General features: G+C 33.3%; 3 protein-coding genes, 14 non-coding genes and 1 pseudogene across 18 annotated transcripts; 10 read left to right on the top strand and 8 right to left on the bottom strand.

Annotated features, from left to right (window-relative positions):
- Positions 1-1,922: 1,922 nt before the first annotated feature.
- On the top strand, positions 1,923-3,004 carry rgs-8.2 (RGS domain-containing protein; the record flags this gene model as incomplete). Its single annotated transcript, NM_075955.1, has 5 exons — positions 1,923-2,122; positions 2,171-2,301; positions 2,346-2,515; positions 2,565-2,680; positions 2,932-3,004. 5 exons carry the CDS (start codon positions 1,923-1,925, stop codon positions 3,002-3,004), a joined length of 690 nt encoding a protein of 229 aa, NP_508356.1.
- Positions 3,005-4,754: 1,750 nt separating this feature from the next.
- fbxa-40 (F-box domain-containing protein) lies at positions 4,755-6,322 on the top strand (the record flags this gene model as incomplete). The annotated part of the gene is made up of 3 exons (NM_001374973.1): positions 4,755-4,918; positions 5,425-6,052; positions 6,104-6,322. 3 exons carry the CDS (start codon positions 4,755-4,757, stop codon positions 6,320-6,322), a joined length of 1,011 nt encoding a protein of 336 aa, NP_001362026.1.
- A 644-nt stretch (positions 6,323-6,966) lies between these two features.
- On the top strand, positions 6,967-7,941 carry Y59E1A.4 (uncharacterized protein; the record flags this gene model as incomplete). The annotated part of the gene is made up of 2 exons (NM_001374972.1): positions 6,967-7,073; positions 7,782-7,941. 2 exons carry the CDS (start codon positions 6,967-6,969, stop codon positions 7,939-7,941), a joined length of 267 nt encoding a protein of 88 aa, NP_001362147.1.
- A 1,259-nt stretch (positions 7,942-9,200) lies between these two features.
- On the bottom strand, positions 9,201-12,386 carry ZC53.4 (annotated as a pseudogene). Its single transcript has 2 exons — positions 10,997-12,386; positions 9,201-10,471 (listed from the first exon to the last, which is right to left on the bottom strand). Coding segments are annotated over exons 1-2 (2,661 nt in total).
- On the top strand, positions 9,986-10,134 carry ZC53.21. The gene has a single exon (NR_131713.1). It is a non-coding gene; the product is annotated as an Unclassified non-coding RNA ZC53.21 (non-coding RNA).
- A 131-nt stretch (positions 12,387-12,517) lies between the features above and the next one.
- Positions 12,518-12,667, top strand: ZC53.17. The gene has a single exon (NR_070427.1). It is a non-coding gene; the product is annotated as an Unclassified non-coding RNA ZC53.17 (non-coding RNA).
- Positions 12,668-12,774: 107 nt separating this feature from the next.
- Positions 12,775-12,949, top strand: ZC53.9. The gene has a single exon (NR_070426.1). It is a non-coding gene; the product is annotated as an Unclassified non-coding RNA ZC53.9 (non-coding RNA).
- Positions 12,950-15,484: 2,535 nt separating this feature from the next.
- Positions 15,485-15,670, bottom strand: ZC53.20. The gene has a single exon (NR_070425.1). It is a non-coding gene; the product is annotated as an Unclassified non-coding RNA ZC53.20 (non-coding RNA).
- Positions 15,671-15,701: 31 nt separating this feature from the next.
- Positions 15,702-15,914, bottom strand: ZC53.10. Its single transcript, NR_070424.1, has one exon. It is a non-coding gene; the product is annotated as an Unclassified non-coding RNA ZC53.10 (non-coding RNA).
- Positions 15,915-16,083: 169 nt separating this feature from the next.
- Positions 16,084-16,238, bottom strand: ZC53.8. Its single transcript, NR_070423.1, has one exon. It is a non-coding gene; the product is annotated as an Unclassified non-coding RNA ZC53.8 (non-coding RNA).
- A 21-nt stretch (positions 16,239-16,259) lies between these two features.
- ZC53.13 lies at positions 16,260-16,383 on the bottom strand. The gene has a single exon (NR_070422.1). It is a non-coding gene; the product is annotated as an Unclassified non-coding RNA ZC53.13 (non-coding RNA).
- A 623-nt stretch (positions 16,384-17,006) lies between these two features.
- ZC53.12 lies at positions 17,007-17,531 on the bottom strand. Its single transcript, NR_070421.1, has one exon. It is a non-coding gene; the product is annotated as an Unclassified non-coding RNA ZC53.12 (non-coding RNA).
- On the top strand, positions 17,326-17,550 carry ZC53.11. Its single transcript, NR_070420.1, has one exon. It is a non-coding gene; the product is annotated as an Unclassified non-coding RNA ZC53.11 (non-coding RNA).
- A 178-nt stretch (positions 17,551-17,728) lies between these two features.
- On the top strand, positions 17,729-17,953 carry ZC53.16. Its single transcript, NR_070419.1, has one exon. It is a non-coding gene; the product is annotated as an Unclassified non-coding RNA ZC53.16 (non-coding RNA).
- ZC53.18 lies at positions 17,860-18,009 on the bottom strand. The gene has a single exon (NR_070418.1). It is a non-coding gene; the product is annotated as an Unclassified non-coding RNA ZC53.18 (non-coding RNA).
- Positions 18,010-20,026: 2,017 nt separating this feature from the next.
- Positions 20,027-20,290, bottom strand: ZC53.19. The gene has a single exon (NR_070416.1). It is a non-coding gene; the product is annotated as an Unclassified non-coding RNA ZC53.19 (non-coding RNA).
- ZC53.15 lies at positions 20,070-20,218 on the top strand. Its single transcript, NR_070417.1, has one exon. It is a non-coding gene; the product is annotated as an Unclassified non-coding RNA ZC53.15 (non-coding RNA).
- Positions 20,291-20,810: 520 nt separating the features above from the next.
- On the top strand, positions 20,811-21,184 carry ZC53.14. The gene has a single exon (NR_070415.1). It is a non-coding gene; the product is annotated as an Unclassified non-coding RNA ZC53.14 (non-coding RNA).
- Positions 21,185-21,676: the final 492 nt, after the last annotated feature.

Here is a 21,676-nt window from a genome sequence, read left to right as displayed (position 1 = left end):
GATGATCCAAGATCAATGTCACGAGAAATCTCTGCGACTCTCAAGCGTCCCCACACAACCATCATCAACCATCTCCACGAATCCGGAAGGGTGCCAAAGTTCGGTCAACTCGTTCCTCACAATTTGTCCGATTCTCAGAAAAGTTGTTTTGTGACCTCTCTTTTTCGCTGCTCACTAGGAAACGAACAACGGACTGGGTTAAGGATATCATTACTGGAAATGATAAATGGGTATTGTATGTTAGCCATACCAGGAATAAAGAGTGGGTCCCGGTCGAGGAAACCGCGACAAAAACCTGACCTCAAAGGGAAACTTCACGAGAAAAAGTGCTTCTCTCAATTTGGTGGGACAGTAAGGGTGTAATTTTCCGAGGGCTTTTTCCAGACTTCGTTACAATCAACGCTGGCCTATACTCTATTCAATTGGAAAAGATGGTCCGTGCTCATCGATTGCATCACCCTAGAGGATCAAAATTGTTGCTGCTCTATGACAACGCAAGATGGCATACAACTTTGAAGACCCGCCAAAAGCTCCAGACACTCGGAATCGAAGTTTTGCCTCACCCACCGTATTCACCGGACTTGGCTCCTACTGACTCTCAGGAGTTCTATGCGGAGGGATTTGCTCAACTTCCGTTGCGTTGGCAAGAAGTCATAGACACTAATGGAGAATATATTACCCATTGAATCTTGTTCGCTTTCAATAAATACTTCTTACAAAAAAAATTCAAAATTTTGCAAAGACTTTTTGACCAACCTAATATTTTTTTGTGTAGCAATCTATTTTTCGTGTAACAATCTATTTTTCGTGTAACAATCTATTTTTCGTGTAACAATCTATTTTTTCGTGTAACAATCTATTTTTTCGTGTAACAATCTATTTTTTCGTGTAACAATCTATTTTTCGTGTAACAATCTATTTTTTCGTGTAACAATCTATTTTTTCGTGTAACAATCTATTTTTTCGTGTAACAATCTATTTTTTCGTGTAACAATCTATTTTTCGTGTAACAATCTATTTTTTCGTGTAACAATCTATTTTTTCGTGTAACAATCTATTTTTTCGTGTAACAATCTATTTTTTCGTGTAACAATCTATTTTTTCGTGTAACAATCTATTTTTTCGTGTAACAATCTATTTTTTCGTGTAACAATCTATTTTTTCGTGTAACAATCTATTTTTTCGTGTAACAATCTATTTTTTCGTGTAACAATCTATTTTTTCGTGTAACAATCTATTTTTTCGTGTAACAATCTATTTTTTCGTGTAACAATCTATTTTTTCGTGTAACAATCTATTTTTTCGTGTAACAATCTATTTTTTCGTGTAACAATCTATTTTTTCGTGTAACAATCTATTTTTTCGTGTAACAATCTATTTTTTCGTGTAACAATCTATTTTTTCGTGTAACAATCTATTTTTTCGTGTAACTTTTTTAGTTTCGATGTTTTCAGTTACACTAGAAAATGTGGTGTCAAGTATTATGTTTTCAGTTGAACTAGAATTAGTGGTGGGGGGGGGGGGGGGGTTAAAAAACTTTTCTAGACTCTTCTAGAAACTTCTACAATTTTCAATATTTGTGTTTCGTTAAAAAACATGTGGAACTATATCAGTCGTACACATAGAGTTATCAAAAGGTATAATATGGACTCTTATTATAATTGCAGTCCCTAATAGACTTTCATGCAAACCTGATAAGAAAAAACCCATATTTTGTTCATGCAACTTCTACAAACCCAAACTCCTCCTACTATTAACGTTTTCTTTTCCTGTTTGGCAATTGCAAACATTGACCTCAATTAAGTATGCCTCCTGGGAATGCAGAAATTGCGCGCCAATGCAAACGGGCACCCTTCTCGTGTCATTTGAACACAGCCCACCTCTCGCAACACCGCTCATTCTTCTTCTCTCTCTCTCTCAAAATGTCTATGGCCACCGTTGATCCGTGGATGCAGAATCTTCCTCAAATTACCAACCAGGATTTCTTCCATTCCTCGGGAATCGAATGTTGGAATCGACAGTTTCCCGATCACCGCGTTGTCGAGGAAAATGGTCCGATCAAAACGAAGGATGCGTTGATGATTTTGTATTTTATCACAGTGAGAAATATCAGGAAAAACCGGTAAGAATTGCTCTTTTTTTTTAAATCAATAATTTTACCTTTTTGCAGAAATACAATAACTCGTATCAGGGATGCACTGAAATCACCGGTTTCAATTTTCCGCCGCTCTCCAAAACTCTCACTTCAAGAGGATGTGCTCAGTTGGCAGAAATCGCCGGAATCTCTTGCCGCCAGCGAATGTAAGAAATGCTTTCAAGTTCCTTTTTAATTCTGCAATTTTCAGACGGCAGTAAACTTTTCGTTCAATTTCTGAAACAACAGACGTCGGCTGATGATGTCGATTTTTGGCTGGCATGCGCTAAACATCGGTGGACAGAAATGACACGGGATGGATACGAATACGCAGCTTATATGATTTACAATACTTATGTGTTCTGGACGTGTGAAAGAAAGGTGAGTAATAGTAAATGTCTCTAAGCAATTTTGTGATTGGAATTTTCAGATAGATCTACTTGATAAATTTTGCTTTGTGGACGACGACGGTGGCACCCCGAGAGATGTGTTCATCACTGCTCAGGCATATGTTGGGACCAAATTTCCAAAGGATTCGCACAAGAAGTAAGTTGAAAAGTCAATTTTTGTAAAGATTTGGTGAACGGTGATTAGATAAATGTGTTTCACGGGACACTCTGGCACCATTGCGGTTTTTGTTATGAGCTTTTGGTTCCGATTTCTGTCCTCAGTTTCGATTTACGGCAAAAATTTTACTTCAATTCTTGCAAATTGACTAAACTTAATTTAAAAAGTTGCTAAATTTGGGTGATAAGTTGTGGAGAATTTTCGAATAGTTCAAAAGAGAATTTTTTCAGATTCCTCCAAGATCCCATCTACTTGAACTTCCTCCATTCGGTATCGTCTGCAGCAAATCAGCAAAAGAAGTAAATTGAGTGACATCATATTTTTTTGGTTTTCTCTACAATTTTTCACACCTCCCACCCAGTTCCCAGTTCCTATTGTTTTTGCTAAATGTACGTCTATATTTTATTGATTATTACTAACCAAAGTCTTGTTTGAAATAAAACTGTTGCATGATGCCTCCGGGTAATTGTGTAATCACTCTTCAATTTGCAGAAATTTCTCAACCAACTCTAGAAATTCCTATTGCAAAAATAGCAAATATTTAGTAAAGTTGGTTAAAATGGGTGCGGATAGACGAAAATTGCTGATAGTTCTAGAAATAGATTTTCACCCATTCATTTAACTTTCAAAATTCAATTATACTTCTGTAAATTGCATTTTCATTCGAGTAATTAAATTAATCTAGATATAAATCCGTCGCCCGTCTGCAGCTGGTCTCTCCAAAACTTTTGAGTGCCTTTTTCGCTATATCTATCATTTTTGCGCACCCTATGCAATTAAATATTTTATTAAAAGAGCATTGTCGTTCACTATATTGGAGGTGACAATTTACGATTAAGCAACTCCTCGGAGTGTAGTAATCTCAATTGCTTCCCAGATATGACTAGAATAGAAAAATTATTTAACATTATGATACTTCCACTACCTTTCCATTAAAAATATAGGTTTTTTTGATTTATAGTCGTTTTAGTAATCATTATAAAAATAAACTCACGAGATGTCGGCCGCTTTATTTTTTGCCATGATTTTTGTATTTTTAATTAAAAATTTAATTTTTTTAATTTTTAATTAAAACTAATAAATTTGAAAAAACATAGTCTTGATCACGGGTTACATGTAACTAGTTGACCTTTTTTTTTGATAACATCTTTAGTTTTAGAGTTTAACGGAATAAAAGCGAAATCATCAAAAAACTAAAAGTGGATATCTTATTGGCCAGTACTGTATTTACTCATCTAAAATCATTAGCCACTATAAATATTTGTCAATACATATATACAAAAAGTTTACATCACTCATCATTTAAAACCAATAGAGAATTAGATATAAAGAATTAGAAAATAAATGTGAGGACAACCACCAGTTGTCCAAATTCAAACACCAAATGACCGGATACTAGTCGTGAAGCTCGTCTTTCCCAGGAGGAGGTGTTTCTGCTTTGTTTTCAAACAACGCACATTTGGTCATTGTATGGGCTTAATCACAATGGAGCAATGTACAGTTGATAGTTGACAGTTGACAGTTGGCAGTTAAGTACCTTTGTTGTTGACAAGCAGAAAATCTAATTTGCTAAAAAAGTTTGTGTTTACTACATCTGACTTAAAAACACTTTCAAGGCCTTAAAAATCTTTTTAAAATTACAACGTTCGAACTGGATTTCCATAGTTTGTAAAGTTATTGTCTTTCATTGTCCGAAACTTACTAAATATGTTTTAAATTGAAGTTTAATGAGAATAAACTTTAAGAAAACAAATCTGAAAACTTTGAGATGACTCTTAAAATATTAAAATGAAAAAATCCAACTTTTTCTATATCAACGATAGTAACTAAAATAATTCCATTATCGAAATTCACGTTGAAAGCCTCAACTTTTTCAGAACAGAGAAACTTGAGCAAACTTTTTTTCTGTAAACATTTGCAACCACTCTTCAATTAACAAATACCGAGAGAGCAAACATTTTTCTACTTGCTCATCCAAACTTTTGGTTAGCGATTTGAAACAATATACCGACTCCCCAAAGTTTTTTTTTTAATTTTCAGTTGTTCTTTCGAAATGTTTGGTAATTGCTTGAAGGCTGTTGCCACCCGGTTTTTAAAATTATCAAATTTCAAACAAAGACCCAATTTGCAAAACGAAGGTGTGATGTCTTCAAATCTGCTCGATATGCCTCTAGATGTGATCAATGTAGTAATGGGAAAGTTAGAGCCCATGGACTTGTGAGTTGAATTCATTATTAGTGGAGTAGTGCCAGTGGGAATGTTGTCTAAATTCAATTATAATAAATTGAAAAGTTTTGGAAAATTGCCAAAATTCTGAAAAATATGAGCAATTGAGAAAATCCAAAGAAATGTAGCATTTTTAGACCCCTAATACGAAGTTTTAATACGAATAATTAAAACAAAATTGCTGTATAAAAATGTAGGAAATTTTTTTCCAAAGTTTTCGACTTCCAAAATTATGAGTGACAAAAACTGAGTAATTGTCACTTTTTTATTGTAAATAAATAAATTTCAAAAAAAAATTGAAAACCATAGGAGTAGGTATTAAAACTTTTACCACTGGCTACTAGACCTTTCAATTTTAAAATATTCTAGACTTAACAAGGGTCACATAAAAAAAGTTTGAAACCACATAATCTTGGGTACCAGCTGATTACTTCAAAATGAGTGAACCTTTCAAATTGTAACACAGAATTACATAAATAACCACCAATTCATTACAGATTAAGATTGCGTAAAGTATGCCACAGTTTGAAATCTGCTGTCAATAAATTTGGAATTCATTTCGATTCAATTCATTTCGAATTACATGATCACAGTATCACCTTGTGCTTGGACAATGGATTTCCCATTTACATTAGAGCAGTTTATGGTGGTACGACTGTAAGCTACGGTCAGCGAACAATTGAAATTGAAGAAGAAAATTTCATGGATGTTGGGTTCAAGGATTTGAAGTTTTTATTGAAGCATGTTTCCACATTAGGAATATATAATTATGCAAAAAATAGAAAAGAGATCATAAAATCTTTTATTGATTTTTTGAAACCAGAAGAATGTTTCCCAGTGGATGCAGTCGAAATTTGGAATTTCTCATTCAATGATGTCGTTTCTTTTCTATCTTATTTTGATGATAAAACACTGAAATCAATAAAATTGAATCAAAATGAACCAATAGAACAATTTGAGCCAATAACTTATTTGGACCAGTGGACAAATGCAAAACATTTTGGCCTCAAAGCTACAAATTCTAATGTTGACAGTGAAATAATTAAAAATCTGTTTCATTTTCCACATTTCTGTGTCTACAAAATAACCGATTTCCCAACACAACTTGCAGTTAAAATAAGAGATGTAAGTTATATGTACTTGGATTTTTTGGTCAGATAATTGATTTTCTTGCAGAATCTAATGAGAAGAAGCACATTCCAACAGTGCACTTTATCAGTCAACAAATTGACCTTGAACCCAATCGAAATTGCGAGAATATTCAAATCGGACTATACTGGTGGTAAAGAATATAAATTCAAATATTCAAATGGAACTCACAAATTTGAAATTTCACTTGTACAATCTACTAAATGTATTTATGTCCCTTTTATCTTTTCTGTGAAAAGATTGTGAAATTTCATTTTAAATAAAACGTTTTTGTTGAAGTACTCAAAGTAATTATTATACGGTATATGATGCATTTCCAGTAGTACTGCAGTTTCTAGTAGCGCTGCATTCAAAAAAAACCACCTCTATAGGTTCGACATTTTGAGGAGAGTTTTTGAATATTTTCGATAACTTCTTGTATTTACAAACAGAAATGAATTATTGGCTTCATCTCATTTTGGTAAAGGGAAAAAACACCAAAAATATTCATCAAAATTGCTCAAGCCCATGTGAAAAAAATTCCAATCATGTGAACAATTAAACCGTGACTACAACGGCATGCGCACAAAGATGAAAAAAGCGTGTCCGACCGCCACGTTGGCTGACCTTGCAACGTTGCCGCGGCTGCATCAACAACAACAACACGAACACGTGGAGCTTTCGGACAAACTGCAGAAACTTCTAGAATCCGTTTTAACTTTTTTTTATTGGTTTTATAACACTTTTACTTGCGTTTGATTATTTTGTTTCAGTTTCTGGTTCTTTCAAACCTTTTCAATTCTTTTGTTGTACCTGTAAATGTTTGCCGTTGACTTTTAACTCTTGAAATGCTTTATTCAAAGTTATAATTTTTTATTTCAGATATCTCGCGAATCCCTGAATCTGCTCAGATGTCGTCTCCTGACAGCTCACAATCCAAGAAGGCAGTTGGATCCCATCCATCTGCACGCTCAGTTTTCCCATCAATGGATTCTAGCGTCTTCACGGATGATGACGGGTAAGAGAGATTAAGCTAGATAAAGTTATATGCTTGTTTAGAAGCTTTTTGAAAAGAGTCCATATTCCGTGTCAGGCTGTGCGACAAACTTTTAATTTCTGAGTGACATGCAATTTTTAAATCCAAATCAAAAACTTGCTGTAGAATTATGAGAAAAACTTTCCTTGATTATAAGTTGTTGGTAGTTTCCTGAGCTGGTTTTGAAAATTTTTTGACAAACAAAAAAGTTTGGGCAGTTTTTTGAAATTGTAATGATATTCCAACAAAAGGTATGGGTATTTTTGACACATTCAAATGTGAATAAGTTTCGGGTCTAATAATTTTTTGCTGCTGATTATGACGTTCTAAAACTCTGGTACTGAATCCTATAGACCTCCAATCTTGTGTAACTCAACAAATCGTTTTTACACCCGTCCTCTGTGGCCTAGTCGGTAGTCGGTGTGTCTCGTTAAAATGAGGCTATGGTTCGATCCCTCCTGCGTTTCAATTTTTTGTCAATTGAACAATGTTTTGAAATATCTCTTCCAATCACTTTTGAGCACATTTGAGGACTTCACAATAAGTTTTAGGAAATTAAGAAAAAATCTAGGAAGCAAGATAGTGCAGAAGCCTCAGGAAAAGTGGCTAGGTTACGTTGAGTGGACTTACTTTTTTGTGACTACCGTCAAATGAAAGCTGTAACTAATCTCATAAACTTTCAATTTTCAGGTGTGAGATATTGCATTCGACGGCAAAAACTTGCGCACCGCCGGATCCTTGCTTTCCCACATCTCCTTTTTTTTGTGTGGAAAGTCCTGATGTGACAGATTTATCGCCTGACAAACCAGTGGAAGATATCCTGAAACTGGGAACGTATGTTTATAAATAATTTCACGGTTCTTCCAAAAATTTTTGAAAACCCCCAGGTATCCCTACTAGGAGCTACTTTTTCAGCCTTCAGCCCAAACTTGTTAGATTTTTAAAGGGGGAGTAGAGTTTGTGGGGAAATATATGTTTCTGACTCTAATTTTGCCCCTGATGCCGAATATCCATGTGAAAAAATTCAAAAAAATTTCCCTGATTTTATATTAATTTTTAAAATCCGAAAATTCATTGGATGCCAGTATGTGAGTTTTCAAACGTTGAATTTTCCCGCCAGAGACGTGCCGCAGGTGTGGGTTTACATTTTTTTCCAAACTTTCACTGCATACCGATACCTTTTCTTTTACATTTTTTATTATTGAGCTTGTCATAAAATTTGTCTCTATTCGGGAGTTTTGTTTTATTAAATCTTTTGAATGAATCCATGTATTCATATGGATAAACACCTTTCTTTCTCATCATAAAACTAAGAACAGAAGACCTTCCCACGAAACCGTGCCGCAGGTGTGGGTTTACGAGGTGAATATTTTCCTTCTATTTTTATTTGATTTTATACCGATTTTCGTCGATTTTTCTCATTTTTTCGCTGTTTTATGGCGCATCTCTATAGTTGTGGGATGGTTTTTTATATGGCAAAACACAGTTATTCCACAAAAATTCTGCAAAAAATGCTTTTTCGTGCACTTTTCATCTGAAATTTACCACTATTCCACGTCTAGTTTTACATCAGCTTATCACTGCGCGAGCTCATCTCTCCTCACTCCTCCGCGAGACTTTAACGGCGTAAAGTTAACAGTATCTCTTGTAAATTCAAGAAATTCAGCACACACACACACTCTCTCTCTCTCTCTTCGCTCTCACTGCTGGTTGTCTCCTCTGCGTCTCTGCCAGGCCGCGCTGGGTACATAACGGAGAACACTTCCAAGGCCTCCATGCCTCAGTCGGTAGCAGGTTGCTTGGCCAAAGAGAAGGATGACAGTTCGACTCCCATGTGCGCCCTATTTTTTTGCCTTTTTTGTTTTACTTATTACTTTGGTTTTCCCAAAAGCACAAAGTCAAGAAGTGGAAAGTAGAAGCGTTTAACACAAGTTTTGAAGTTTTGCTTATTATTAAATGACTACTTCTGGTCTCCGAAAAGACCTAAAGCCATTAACCAATCTAGATCTCTTAGAATTAGTTGAAATACTCAAGATCAAGAATTTCCGTGGAGTATTCATGCGAGATACTCTACCAAATGAAGGAATTGGAGAAAAAGAAGTAGGAATTGTGATAGCAAATCCAACATAAATGGGTTTATCCAGAACAATGTTAGTTTTCTCCATTTCTACAGCTACCAGGTGTTTATTATTCTTCTTTTAAAGTTAGGTTTACTTGCTAATTTTTTGATTTTATCTTCATCAGTAACTAAACGGACATCAACTCTTTCTCTGACATTTTCCATAGTTTTTCCAAATACACTATTATTCATTAATTTGTAAAAGTCTTTCTCAAAATCATTTTTAGCATTTTTCCTGGGATTTGTGTTCATTTCAATATATGAGGCTAACCAATTGCTTTCCTTGAAAGTAATGATCCTATGAATTTTCTTCAGCTTAAGTCCTAATTGAAGACACTGTAAAAGATTTTCATAATGGATCACATACTTCTCTCTATCAAATAAGGTATTGCACAACTTTTTAATAACGTGATTATCAATTTTTACATTCTCTGGACACAAAGGAGAATCATTATGCCTTGAGTGTATTTCTTTGGGATATTCTAAATCTACTTCAAATATGCAACCTCTATCTAACTTCTTCAAATAATTAATATAATCCTTTAGATCCGATTTGACTTCAGCTTCACCATTGAGAATACTTATTAAAGATTGAGTTTCAAATTTGAAGTCTCCAGTAGGTAACATTTGACACATTGCCCATCCATACAAATTGTTAGCATCTAGATACAAAAGGAAATTTGTTAATTGTTTTTCATTGAAGTTTTTAGTGTATTTGTTGTTAACTTTAGAATATCTTTTGACAGCATTAACTATTCCACCTCTAATTCCTTTTTCAATCATGAGATACATCTCAACATCATGAAGTTTGTCTAATTCTACTTTAGTTTTCTTAAGCATAGCATCCCAAGCTAATCCTGGAGAAGTAAAGTACCAACAAGGATCAAGTTGATAAACCCTTAGACTCAAAGCTCTGAAGTTTTCAAATACATCTGCTAAAAGTAGGACATCATTGATCATATAAATTCTAGTGTAATCTTCCAAACTAGTACACTTCATTTTTTTCCAAACTTTCACTGCATACCGATACCCTTTCTTTTACATTTTTTATTATTGAGCTTGTCATAAAATTTGTCTCTATTTGGGAGTTTTGTTTTATCAAATCTTTTGAATGAATCCATGTATTCATATGGATAAACACCTTTCTTTCTCATCAATTGGAATTGATGGGGGCTATAATAATTTTTACAAAGGCGTAGGTTTTAATCACTCAAATTTTCTGCTAATTTATCTAATGCAGAAGGCATGAAAGAGAAAGAATCTAGAAACCTACATTCAATTCTATCATATAGTAAGGAATTGATAAATCAAGACCTTATTAATTAAACAATTGTAACCTGAGACTGAGACTTTGTAACTTGTAACCGTGAAAACTAAGAACAGAAGACCTTTGATATCTTACTAATAGATTTATTAGAAAGAAAAAGTCTTTTTAAACCAGGAAAACCAATAATATCTCGAAATACTCGAGACCAAGACACTGAAAACAAGGAGAAAACTCCTCAACTGAACCCTAAATCTTAACTAAAAACAATAAAAACCTAAAACTTGTAACAATGGAAAACGGCGAGCATTACGGCGTCGACCGGCTTGCATCCGTTCTTGCGGGAGAAGTGCTAAGAAATCTTGGATTCGCGTCGCCGTGTGCGCAAGGCACTGAAAGTGCGTCAACAAGATCGCAAGGCGCGAAACTTGTTGAGCAGGAAATCAGAGGTTTTGGCGTGTCAAAATGACAAAAGAGCTTGCGTTGAGGGAAAAATAAAAGAGAAAAAGGGTAAAACCCTACAATATACATTATCTGTTTGTGAAGGTAACTTGTAGCTGAAACTGATAAACTTCTCAGTATTGCTAGAAATTTTTTCTATTTCTATTTCATGCTCATTCAAATACTTAGTACTTTCAAGACAGCCAACAATGAGATGAGAATCATAACCTTTAAGGTTGTGGAAGAATACTGGAATGAAATTATTCTTTCTTCTCAGTATATTGCAAGATCCACAAAAAGGTCCACGATATTCTCCAGTCCAATGATCATGATCTCTAACTTTAGTAGTTTTCATATCTTCTGTGTTATATTGTACTTGACAATGAGGGCACTCTTGATTTTTATTGAATTCAGTCCATTCATCTTGAGTCAACTTCTTCATTCTCACAGAAGGAAGACTCATGATTTCTTGAGAAATTTTGATGATATATTTATTGAATTCTAAAGTTGCATTATATCCTATATATGACTTCATATTATGTATTTTTTTGGTGAAGGAATCCACAACAACAACACAAAATCTTGATGCTACATGTTCTCCAACATCCATAGTCCATGATTCATTAGGTTTATAGTGAGCATTAGAGAACTTCCAAATAATACTCTCAAAGTCAGCATAAATAATGTATCTATGTTTCTGGGTTTTACTAATGTTTTTGAATTTGATGGATTCTTTCTTGGATAAAAGGTGTTCTATTGGTTTGTTTTTACCACAATCCTCTAAGTGTCTGTGATAGCTTGATCTACATTTATCGTTCATATTTACATTATAATAACAATGACATCTAACACAGAATGTTTTCTGATGCACACCTCGTTTATTGAGTACCTTATCCAAGTTTTTTATGAGAGACTAATGGGAGTTTCCTTGATCGTTTTCATGATAGAATAGATTTACTACTCTACTATTATCAGTAGTCATTCTTCTTGAAGGTCTAAGTCTATTGATTTTCTTACAATTTTTATTGAATTTTTCAGTACATTCAAAAATATTGACTGCAAGGTCATTCATTTTTTCGAACTTATCTATGTCTTTAATTTTCATTGGAAAAGTTAGATCTCCAAAATTTAGTTCATTCACATAATCACTATACTTAGTAACTCTTTCTGCATTTTGATCAGCAGGATGCAAATGAGCCAACACAGACCACATAAAACACTTATTGTCATTATTCTTGATATTTATCACTGCTTTCTTATTTTTCATCCAATCAGGTAGTTCTATGTAGGCAGATCCACTAGGTGAATTACAAATAGTTTGATCCATTTGGAGATAATTTATCCCTGATATTGTCCAACCTGATCCTCGTGCTTGTAAGTTCTCCATATTCATGTGTAATTCTTGACAAGCATGTTGATACCACTTTTCTCGATCTTCACCAATACATAATTCCTTAGTTTCAGATCTTACAGCAAAATTTTCTACCACAGAGTCTTTCTTTTATTTATTTATATTTATTCATCAGGCAACAATCATAATGATACAATTACAACAAAGCTTTGTTTGAATTCTAGTTTTAAATATATTTTAACTGAAGTATCACTTCGAATATCATTGAGCACAAAATTTTTATTCTTTTCAAAAAAAGAATTTATAATTTTTGTGATGATTTTCATATAATATTCGATTCCTCTTTTCTCAAAAAGGTCAAAGTATTTTTCAAAATTGATTTCTGTACCTTTGTTTCTATAAGTTGTTGTTCTTACAATTCCTTTTTCAGTTTCTTTGTAATCACTAAAAATAAGATCATCATAAGGAAATATTTCTTGCGTAAGTGGAACATCTATAATTTCAGCTTGGTTTATTTGTAAATGTTCTCTAATAAATGTCAGAAGTTCTGAGGTACTCATAGATCTCAATTGTTGCGATTTAAGAATTCTTTTACTTTTTACACCTCCGGACATTATATCAAGAAGTTTAATGACTTCTTTACGAAGATCATCTCTTGACATTGAATTGAAATGATCCATTTTCAAATGAAGAACGTACTACTTTTTCACTTTATCAAAGGTAATGAAGTTTCCGATTTATTAGAAAAAAAATTTATCAAGGAATTTTGTTGCGAAGTGGGGCGGGTTACCCCTTCCACTTCTCAGTTATGGGCACTCTGAGACACTCGAGACCACTTTATTCGTGTTCCCCGTGTCTCATTTACCCTAGTTCACTCGCTTCATTACCACTCCGCTCCCTCTAGCTCTATTCCCAACAAACATCTATTTGAATTTACCGCCAAACACGATGTGTCCCGCAGCGACGGGGGCGCTACGCAATTGCGTAGCGCCCCTTCCTCCTCCGCACACTTCGGCTGGCCTACACTCCTCACTTGGAGTTACACTCGTCACTTGCGTTCTACACTTGCACAAGGACTCGTCTCCACACGTCAACACACCACGACTGCCGCCGCCACCAACCTCGTTGCCTGTCGGCTGCTTCACGGACCTGTGTAGCACAAGTCATTAAATCCTTATTAGCCTTTACACTTGAGCAATAAATGGGTTTATGATTAAACTTGTGTTATTTCCACACTGCTTATCCTTCACCTCAGAACTCCGCTTTACTCTCTCCTTTGCTTGTTCGTTTGCGACCCTAAAGGAGCCGCCCAACTGCTCTGGGCCCGCAACATGGTGCATCTGCCCGTTCTAGCCAACTGGGAGACCCCCAGTGGCTGGATTGGAACGAGAACCAGTTGGGACTTTGAGAGAGAGAAAGACGGATATGAGGTTTTGGGCTGAGCAAGGAAATTTTTCACTTGTTGATGACCTAAATTCTCAGCGCGAATCGGTTTTCCGACAGGTGCTTTGAATACGTTTTAACGGTGTTCTCGTCAAAAACCGAAATAAGTTTTGTTACCCGTGAGGAACAAATCACCATCATGGCGCTGAAGACCATCTTTCATCAAGTTGGTGTTCCCCAGATTGTATATTCAGACAATGCCCCGACTTTCATTCTAGGAGGCACCGTAGTGAACAACGGCATCTCTACGAAGGTAGAACACAGTGAATCTCTGACATCGTTTCTGGCAACGGAATCAATCTGATCAATCGGAATCAAGAAAGATCAAACTTTCAATTCCCTCACTAAAGCAATGAAGTCAATCATTTCTTTCTTTCTCATTTTCTGAACTTCACGAGCTTTTAGAATCATAGCTCTTAATTTATTATTCATTTCAAAAAGTTCTTTACGAACTTCATCTCTACTCATTTCATTTAATTCATCAATACTTTTTACATTCTCATCACTATGTTTCAGAAGAGTATACATTGTGTAAGCTTCCTGAGTAAGCAAAGTTTCCTAGAATTGCTAGAAGTGTAAGAATTATAAGTGTTTATTTATAAAATAACAAAAACATTTCAAAAAAAAATAAAAGATCACAAATCCACGTATTCATCATTTTGAGATGCAAGATATTGATGAATGCTATAATTAAAAACTGACATGTTTGGAGGAAGTTTTTCTAAATCATTAGAATTGAAATGCTTTTTATAAATATCAAAGTTGAGTAAATCTGGACGATTGTACATTAGATGTATTCTATTCACTTCATTAGTTCTTCTCATTTTGCTTTATATGTCTCCATTATCTATAGTAGTTTTCTCTTCTTGTTTTTTTTTCTTTTCAAAACTCTCTATATATTTTTCATACGAGCCATATTTAAACCTTATGTTGAAGTAATGCTTATCAAAACATGGATAAGAGGCTTTCAATCGTTTAACGCTAAAAAGTGAAGTCACTGTGTCTGGATCTCTTTTAAAGCACTATTCAAAGAATTTTCCAATTTGTATTACAATTTGTTCAATAAAATCCTTATACACTACTGAATAATCATTACCAAGATAAATATGATCCTCGAAGTAAAATCAAAGTTATTCCATCCATTTGCAAAATTTAATTGTAGTGAGAACTTTATAATTGTATCTCTATTTCTAAAGTCATTGAGAAGGTCTTCAAGTACTAAATTCTCTTTTTCTAAAAGGAAAGATCTGATTTGTTCTTGGATTTGATGATACCCTACTTTTTTGATAAAGTCATTTGAATAAACACGTTCTTCTTTAAGATTCTCTTTATCTTTTATATAACGAGTGTACCATAAAGTAGATATATGTTTATCAATAAAATCTAACATTTCTTTTCTATTCATTTTGGTTTTAATAAATTCTTTTACATTTTTCTTATTCATTACAATAGTCCTATTTATATCAATTCGTCTAATTTCTCTAATACCTTTTCTACCCATCAATTTCATAAGATTTAAAACTTGAAGGCTCAGAATATCATCTTCCTCAAATATTGTTTTGTAATCCATAATGATATTAATAACATCACCACAAAGTTGAACCATAATTATTTCAATTCTTTCACTTTTATAACTGGTAACAATGTTTCCGATTTATTTTAATTAGTTTTTATCAACACATTTTGAATTCGTAAGATTTTTTAAATAATTTTCTTTTTATAAATAAATTACTTTTTCAAAAATGTCTCCAACTTCGGTAGAAATCTATGATCCCAAGAAAAGGAATGAAATTGTTCAATCATTCTTGAAGAATAGAAAAGAACACAAATTCAAGAATTTAGAAGAGCGCAGCAATTTAGAAAACGTAGAAGATCACCGTATAGAAGTATTCAAACCCATACTAGAATCAAATAAGTTACTACAGGAAGAAATTATTGATGAAAAGAATAAGATAGTTCAAACTCTTAATTTATTTAGACCAAGTATTCCTAGTATTCAAGGAACTCTACAAATTCTAGCTCCGCAAACTCCTAAACAATTTCAAGCTACACCAAGAAGTCAAAGTCCATGTATCAAAGTTTCTAACTTAATTGCAACTTATCTACAAGATCCTAGAGATAAAAGCACTGCAGGATATTCAATAAGGTACTCCTCTGAAGGAAAGAAGGGTTATACAATTGGAAATAAAGAAGTCACATTTGATGATAATACTTTGGCTATTAACGATGAAGAATATGAAGCTTCGGAAGGTCTAATGGAATTATTAACCAAAAAATCTCCAGATTTAATTAAGATAAGTCAGGTAGATAAGCAAAACTATAAAGAGATTCTACTTGCTTCAGATGCTTTGTATCAAGGTTTTAATAAGTTTTCGAAGAAATATAACTCAGATTCTAGTAATAAATGGAAATTCATTAAAGAAAATTATTTTGTTCCCAAAGGTCAAGCTACTGAAAGTAGTGTCGCGAAACCACTACAACAAAGTAGTCAAAGTGTCAATAATTCACAAACATCGGGAAGTGCGATTGTTAATAGTCCAACCATCATTCTACCAATCCAAAGGATCTCGGAACCTGTGATTCTACCTCCAAAAATTAATGCTCTTATGGATTCATTAAGATTATCAATAGGTTCTTATCAAGCTGGTAATAAAGGGGAATTCAACAAGATTCATGCTATTTTAGATGGATTAATTCGTAGAAAGAAAATAAAAAAGAAAGATTTACCAAGTATTTATTTAGGTATTGGATTGTGAAGATCAAAGATTTAAAGGATCTCCTTCGGATTCAGCGAAAGCAAAGCTTAGGCTTTAGGCCAAATTAAAAGAGTTGTTTAGCAGGTTTTTAACTTCTAGGAAGCTTTACTTACCTGCTGACGCTGAATAATATTATTCTCTGATCCACTACCTTTTTTGACATATGCTCTTGAAACACTCGAAAATTCTAATGGAACTCCTACTCTTTTATACTTTTCTCCATATTGCTTATCTTCTAACTCCAAATCATTTAGAAAATTAAGACATTCCTTATTTGATAAGGTCTTTTTAGTTTTCAAAGTAATTGCTAAATCAATAGTAGGAATTTCTACACTCTGGAATTTCAGTTTTTCATTATATTTCTTTCTAAGTTCATTATGCTCATCTCTTTCTTTCTGAAAGTCGTGATGTAATTGTTCAATTAAAAGTTGTTTCTTTTTATTAGAAATCTTTGAAACATTGATTATAATACTTTTACATTCACTTTCACATTTCTTAATCAAAAATTCAGTGAATGCATATTTATAAGCTGTTTTATCTGCATCAGATATTTTAGAACTTTCTACACTGGTTATCATATTTTCAATAGCATCTAAATAGTTCTGAGCAGTTTCTCTAGTATTTTCATTTTTCGTATACATACTTATTTCTGTCAAGTCTACATTTGATGCTCTATTAAGTTTTTGTACATCTTTTATAAATCTGGATAGTCTCAACTCTGTCATTTATTACAGTAAAAAATTTGAAGTAATAAAGTCAAGTAATATTGTAATAAGGTATGGCAATATGGTAAGTTAATAGAGAAAAGTAAAGTAATAAAGTAAAGTAAAGTAAAAAGGTATTTTAAATAATTTTCTAAATAAATGGAAGTACAACAATTGATAGAAGAGCTGAAAATATATGATTTTAAAATGAATAGTATTTCATCTTATTCTAAGAAAACAGGAATATCACCTAAAACAATCAAAAAGTATCTAGTACAGAATAATATTCCTCATAATTCTAAAGGAGTTGTGAATGATCTAAAAAGAGATGCTAGTGGAAGGTATTGTCTTTCTAAAAGTATGATAAATTTCCCAGAGTGTGAAAGTCTTACTAAAGAGAAGAAAATAAATTTGATCAAAAAGAGAACACCAGAAGATAGCTTTTATTCAGAGAAGTGTTCAAAATCTTCAGAATAAATAAAAATCGAAGATTTCCTAGGCTTTTGTAATCAAGACGGCGTAAGCAAAGCTTCCTTAGAAGATGTAAAAATATTTCAAACACTTCCTGAATTTTCCATCATCAAGGTCCCTAGATTTATCAATTGTTAAAAAATTATACTTCTCCTTGAATGTATCTCTTGTAAATTCAAGAAATTCATCTTTCTTGATTTCTGAAAAGTGATCCCTGTAGATGTAATCTAAATTCATCTTATCTTGAGGAAATACTATGAAGAAGTTGGCATTCTCTCTAATTGTACTCTTTGGAAGTTTTATATAATTCTGAGAGATGTAAAAACAATCCACTCCGGAGTGTCTTCCTCTTGTATAATATTGTTCTATCAGGTTGTCCCATAAGTTTTTGTACTTTTTTTCAAATATTTTTCCAAAACTTCTAGAAAGTTTTAAAATTTTTTCATCGTAGGTCGTGTCAAGGTCGGGTCGTCCCCTTTCAGAAAAGATTCATTTCATCCATTTCTACTTTGCCACGATGACAATCATCAAACTTGAACGTCGAGACGTTAGATTGCTTCTTCTTTATGAATTTCGTCTTGGTCATTCAGCAATGGAAGCGGAACGAAACATATGCGGTGCGATGGGTGAGGGAGCACTCTCTTATAATACAGCAAAGAGTTGGTTTCAAAGTTCAAGAACGGCGACTTCAGTCTCGAAGAAATAGAACGTTCTGGGCGACCGGTAGAGTTAAATGAAGAAGACCTAGTGAAGCTGGTGGAGGAAGAGCCTCGTCTTAGTCTTCGTGAAATGGAAGAGAAGCTTGAGTGTTGTCATAGCACAATTGCACGTCACTTGGGTCGCCTTGGTTTTACTTCAAAACTTGGAACTTGGGTGCCTCATGAACTTTCGGCATCACAGAAGCTCACTCGGGTCAACGTTTGTACTCAACTTCTAACTTTTCGTCGAAAGTTCGATTGGCTGAACAATCTGGTTACTGGAGATGAGAAGTGGGTGCTCTATGTTAACCATTCCAGAAAACGTCAATGGCTTCCGATCGGTGAGAAAGGAATACCGACGCCAAAGCCTGATCTTCACCCAAAAAAGATTATGATCTGTGTCTGGTGGGGTGTTCAAGGACCCGTGCACTGGGAATTGTTGCCAACTAATAAAACTATCACTGCTGATTACTATTGTGCCCAATTGGACCGAGTTGCAGAAAAGACCAACGGAAAATATGAAAAACTATATTTTCTTCACGATAATGCTAGGCCTCATGTCGCCAAGAAGACTTTCCAAAAGCTGCAAGATCTTGGTTGGACTGTTTTACCGCATCCACCATATTCTCCAGATCTTGCACCAACCGACTACCATTTGTTCTTGTCTCTCAGTGACTACATGCGCGACAAGCAATTCGACGACGAAGAGCATCTCAAAACTGAACTCTCCACTTTCTTCTCATCGCGTTCGCCGGATTTCTTCTCCCGTGGCATCATGATGTTACCTAGTAAATGGCAACGAGTGGTGGACACTAATGGTGAATACTTGTGTGAATAGTACTACTTGTCGCTTGAGAGAAATAAATTTTTTTCAAAAAAAAAAAAGTACAAAAACTTATGGGACAACCTGATATTTTATTTTGTTTTTCAAATAAAAGATCATCAAAAATTATTAAAGTCTTTTTATTGGGATCTAATGATGAAGGATCTGGGATATCTTGTAAAGAATCACTACTCACAACGTTTATTGTTGATTTTACATTTTCTTTTTCCTCAATTATGAAGTCTTGTTTTTTGAAACACTCTCTAATTTCTTTTTTACTTAATCCTTCACTAAGTCCATTAATTAATGCTTGATAACAAAGTTGAAATAATGTTGTACTAAAAATATACAAATTATTGTAATCAAGGTATTCTTCTCCTTTGTAAGCATCCTAAAGTAAATTCATTAGTAAGTTAGTCTTTCCACATCCACTCTTACCAATTATACATCCTCTTATTGATTGAGGAAGCAAAGGATTGTTCTTTCTTTCTGGATAATAATTTTTTACACTGTAATCTTTGAAGTCTGAGACTCCTTGAAGTCGCAGACTACTAGAACCTTTGAATTTCACAAGTGAATCCGTAGGAGATCCTTTGGTTTGAAGAACCTTTGGTTTGATGAAGTCTTCACTTTCTTTAGTCATAATCTATAAACAGAATAAATCAAACTATTTAAAATAAAATAAATTATTTAAATTACCAATGACTTTTCAATCTTCAGGATCTGGAAGTCTCTTCTTAAATTTATATCGAACAAATGAAAAGACATTTCAATTTCCACAAGATTTGAAATTAGTAGTATTAGTATTGTTAGTATTGATGAAATTTTAGATACTTCTAAATTGAATACTTTGATTTATCTATCATGTAATCTTATTTGTGATACCTTTATTGATGAAAGACAGAGTAACATAATTTGCAAGTTTCCTTTAGGTTCTAATGGAAAAGTAAAATATGAACCAATAAACTTAGTTTATCATCGAAGAGTTAATAAATGTAATACTTTAACATTAAAACTAGTGGACAATAAAAATAACCTTATTGACTTCAATAAGTGTGATCTTCATATAGAATTATACTTCAAAACGTAAAAAAATGGAATAATTCAAACTAAATTCTTTTGAATCCTGATCCTTCACTAGGTCTCCCTTTCTTTAAAGTTCTAAGAAAATGCTGCATTCTTTTTATTCAAACCTTCGGATCTAGAAGTTTTTGACTTTGTATTCATTGATTTTTGAGTAATACTTCCTCCTTCACTAAGTGAATGTCTTGCAGATCCTTCCTTGACTTTTACTTTTTCATTGATTTTTTTTTCTTCATGGTTAATGTCTTGAATCAATTCTATTTTATCTTTCTCTTTTGGACTTATGATAACATATTTTGAAGAATCGCCAGAATTGAAGAATCTCATTACGTTTTGTAGAGTTGACTTTAAGGAAGCTTGCTTACGCAGATTATAATTTATTAAAGAAGAATAATAATAAAAATAATTAAAATATAGAAAAATTCAGTCTACAACAAGAGATCTTCTATGTTCATTTAAATTTTTCATTTCTACACCTTTTTCATTTTTTGTACTCACAAAGAATGAATTTCTATTTCTAGAATTTCTATTTTTTCTTGAATTGAAGAATCTTTCTGATGTGAAAAAGGTTTTTGGAGAAAGGACCATCCAAATAGATCTACCTATGAATATATAAAAGAGAGTAACACCTATAGTTACATAAATCCTCCATATCTTGATGTAATACTTCTCAAAGATGCTAGAAACTTCATCTAATATTTCATGAGGAATCATTCCATCTTGACTATTTGAGTGTAGATCAATGGATACATCAGCTTTTTCACGCATCTCATTAATTAATTCTTCCTCAATATTGGTCTTAGTATCAAGGAGAATATGCTCATGAAAGATTACTTTATCATCTAAGAAATCTAAATTGAAGTCAGTGAAGCTTTTAATATTTGTTATTTCATCTTTTCTTGGATGAAATTCTGGATGCAATATAATTTCATCTGATATTTCGTCCTGAACACAATTCATTTTTGAACTTTAAATTGATTTCCGTAATCAAATTCACTATTCCCTAATTTAAAGTTCAAAAATGAATTGTTTTCAGGACGAAATATCATCACGAAAGAAGGAAGAGTTCTGAAAGAAGGATGCAAAGCAAGAAATTCAATTAAAAATTGATGGATTGTTGTGAAGAACACCAACAAGATGAATAAATCGCAGCTCATCTGAAGATCCGATACGTGATGTAATGGAAGCAAGGTAATTTAAATTTTCAAAGATTAAGAAATGAAAAAAAAAGGAAACAATTTAAGGATTGTTGAAATTTTTGAAAGTAAATTTCAATATAAGAATTTTTTAAAAGAATTTTAGAAAAAAAGTTAATCTAAAATTGCCAGAAAAGTTTCAACTTCAAAGACAAAGTTCAAGAAAGTTTAAAGTGTGAAAACTAAATGAATAATTTTAAGAAAAGCGAAGGATGTCTGCTGAGGAGATATCAAGA

Source organism: Caenorhabditis elegans, chromosome X, assembly GCF_000002985.6.
Source record: "Caenorhabditis elegans chromosome X".
NCBI lineage: Eukaryota > Metazoa > Nematoda > Chromadorea > Rhabditida > Rhabditidae > Caenorhabditis > Caenorhabditis elegans.
Note: the sequence above shows the minus strand (reverse complement) of the source record. Positions and strands in the feature narration are given on the sequence as shown.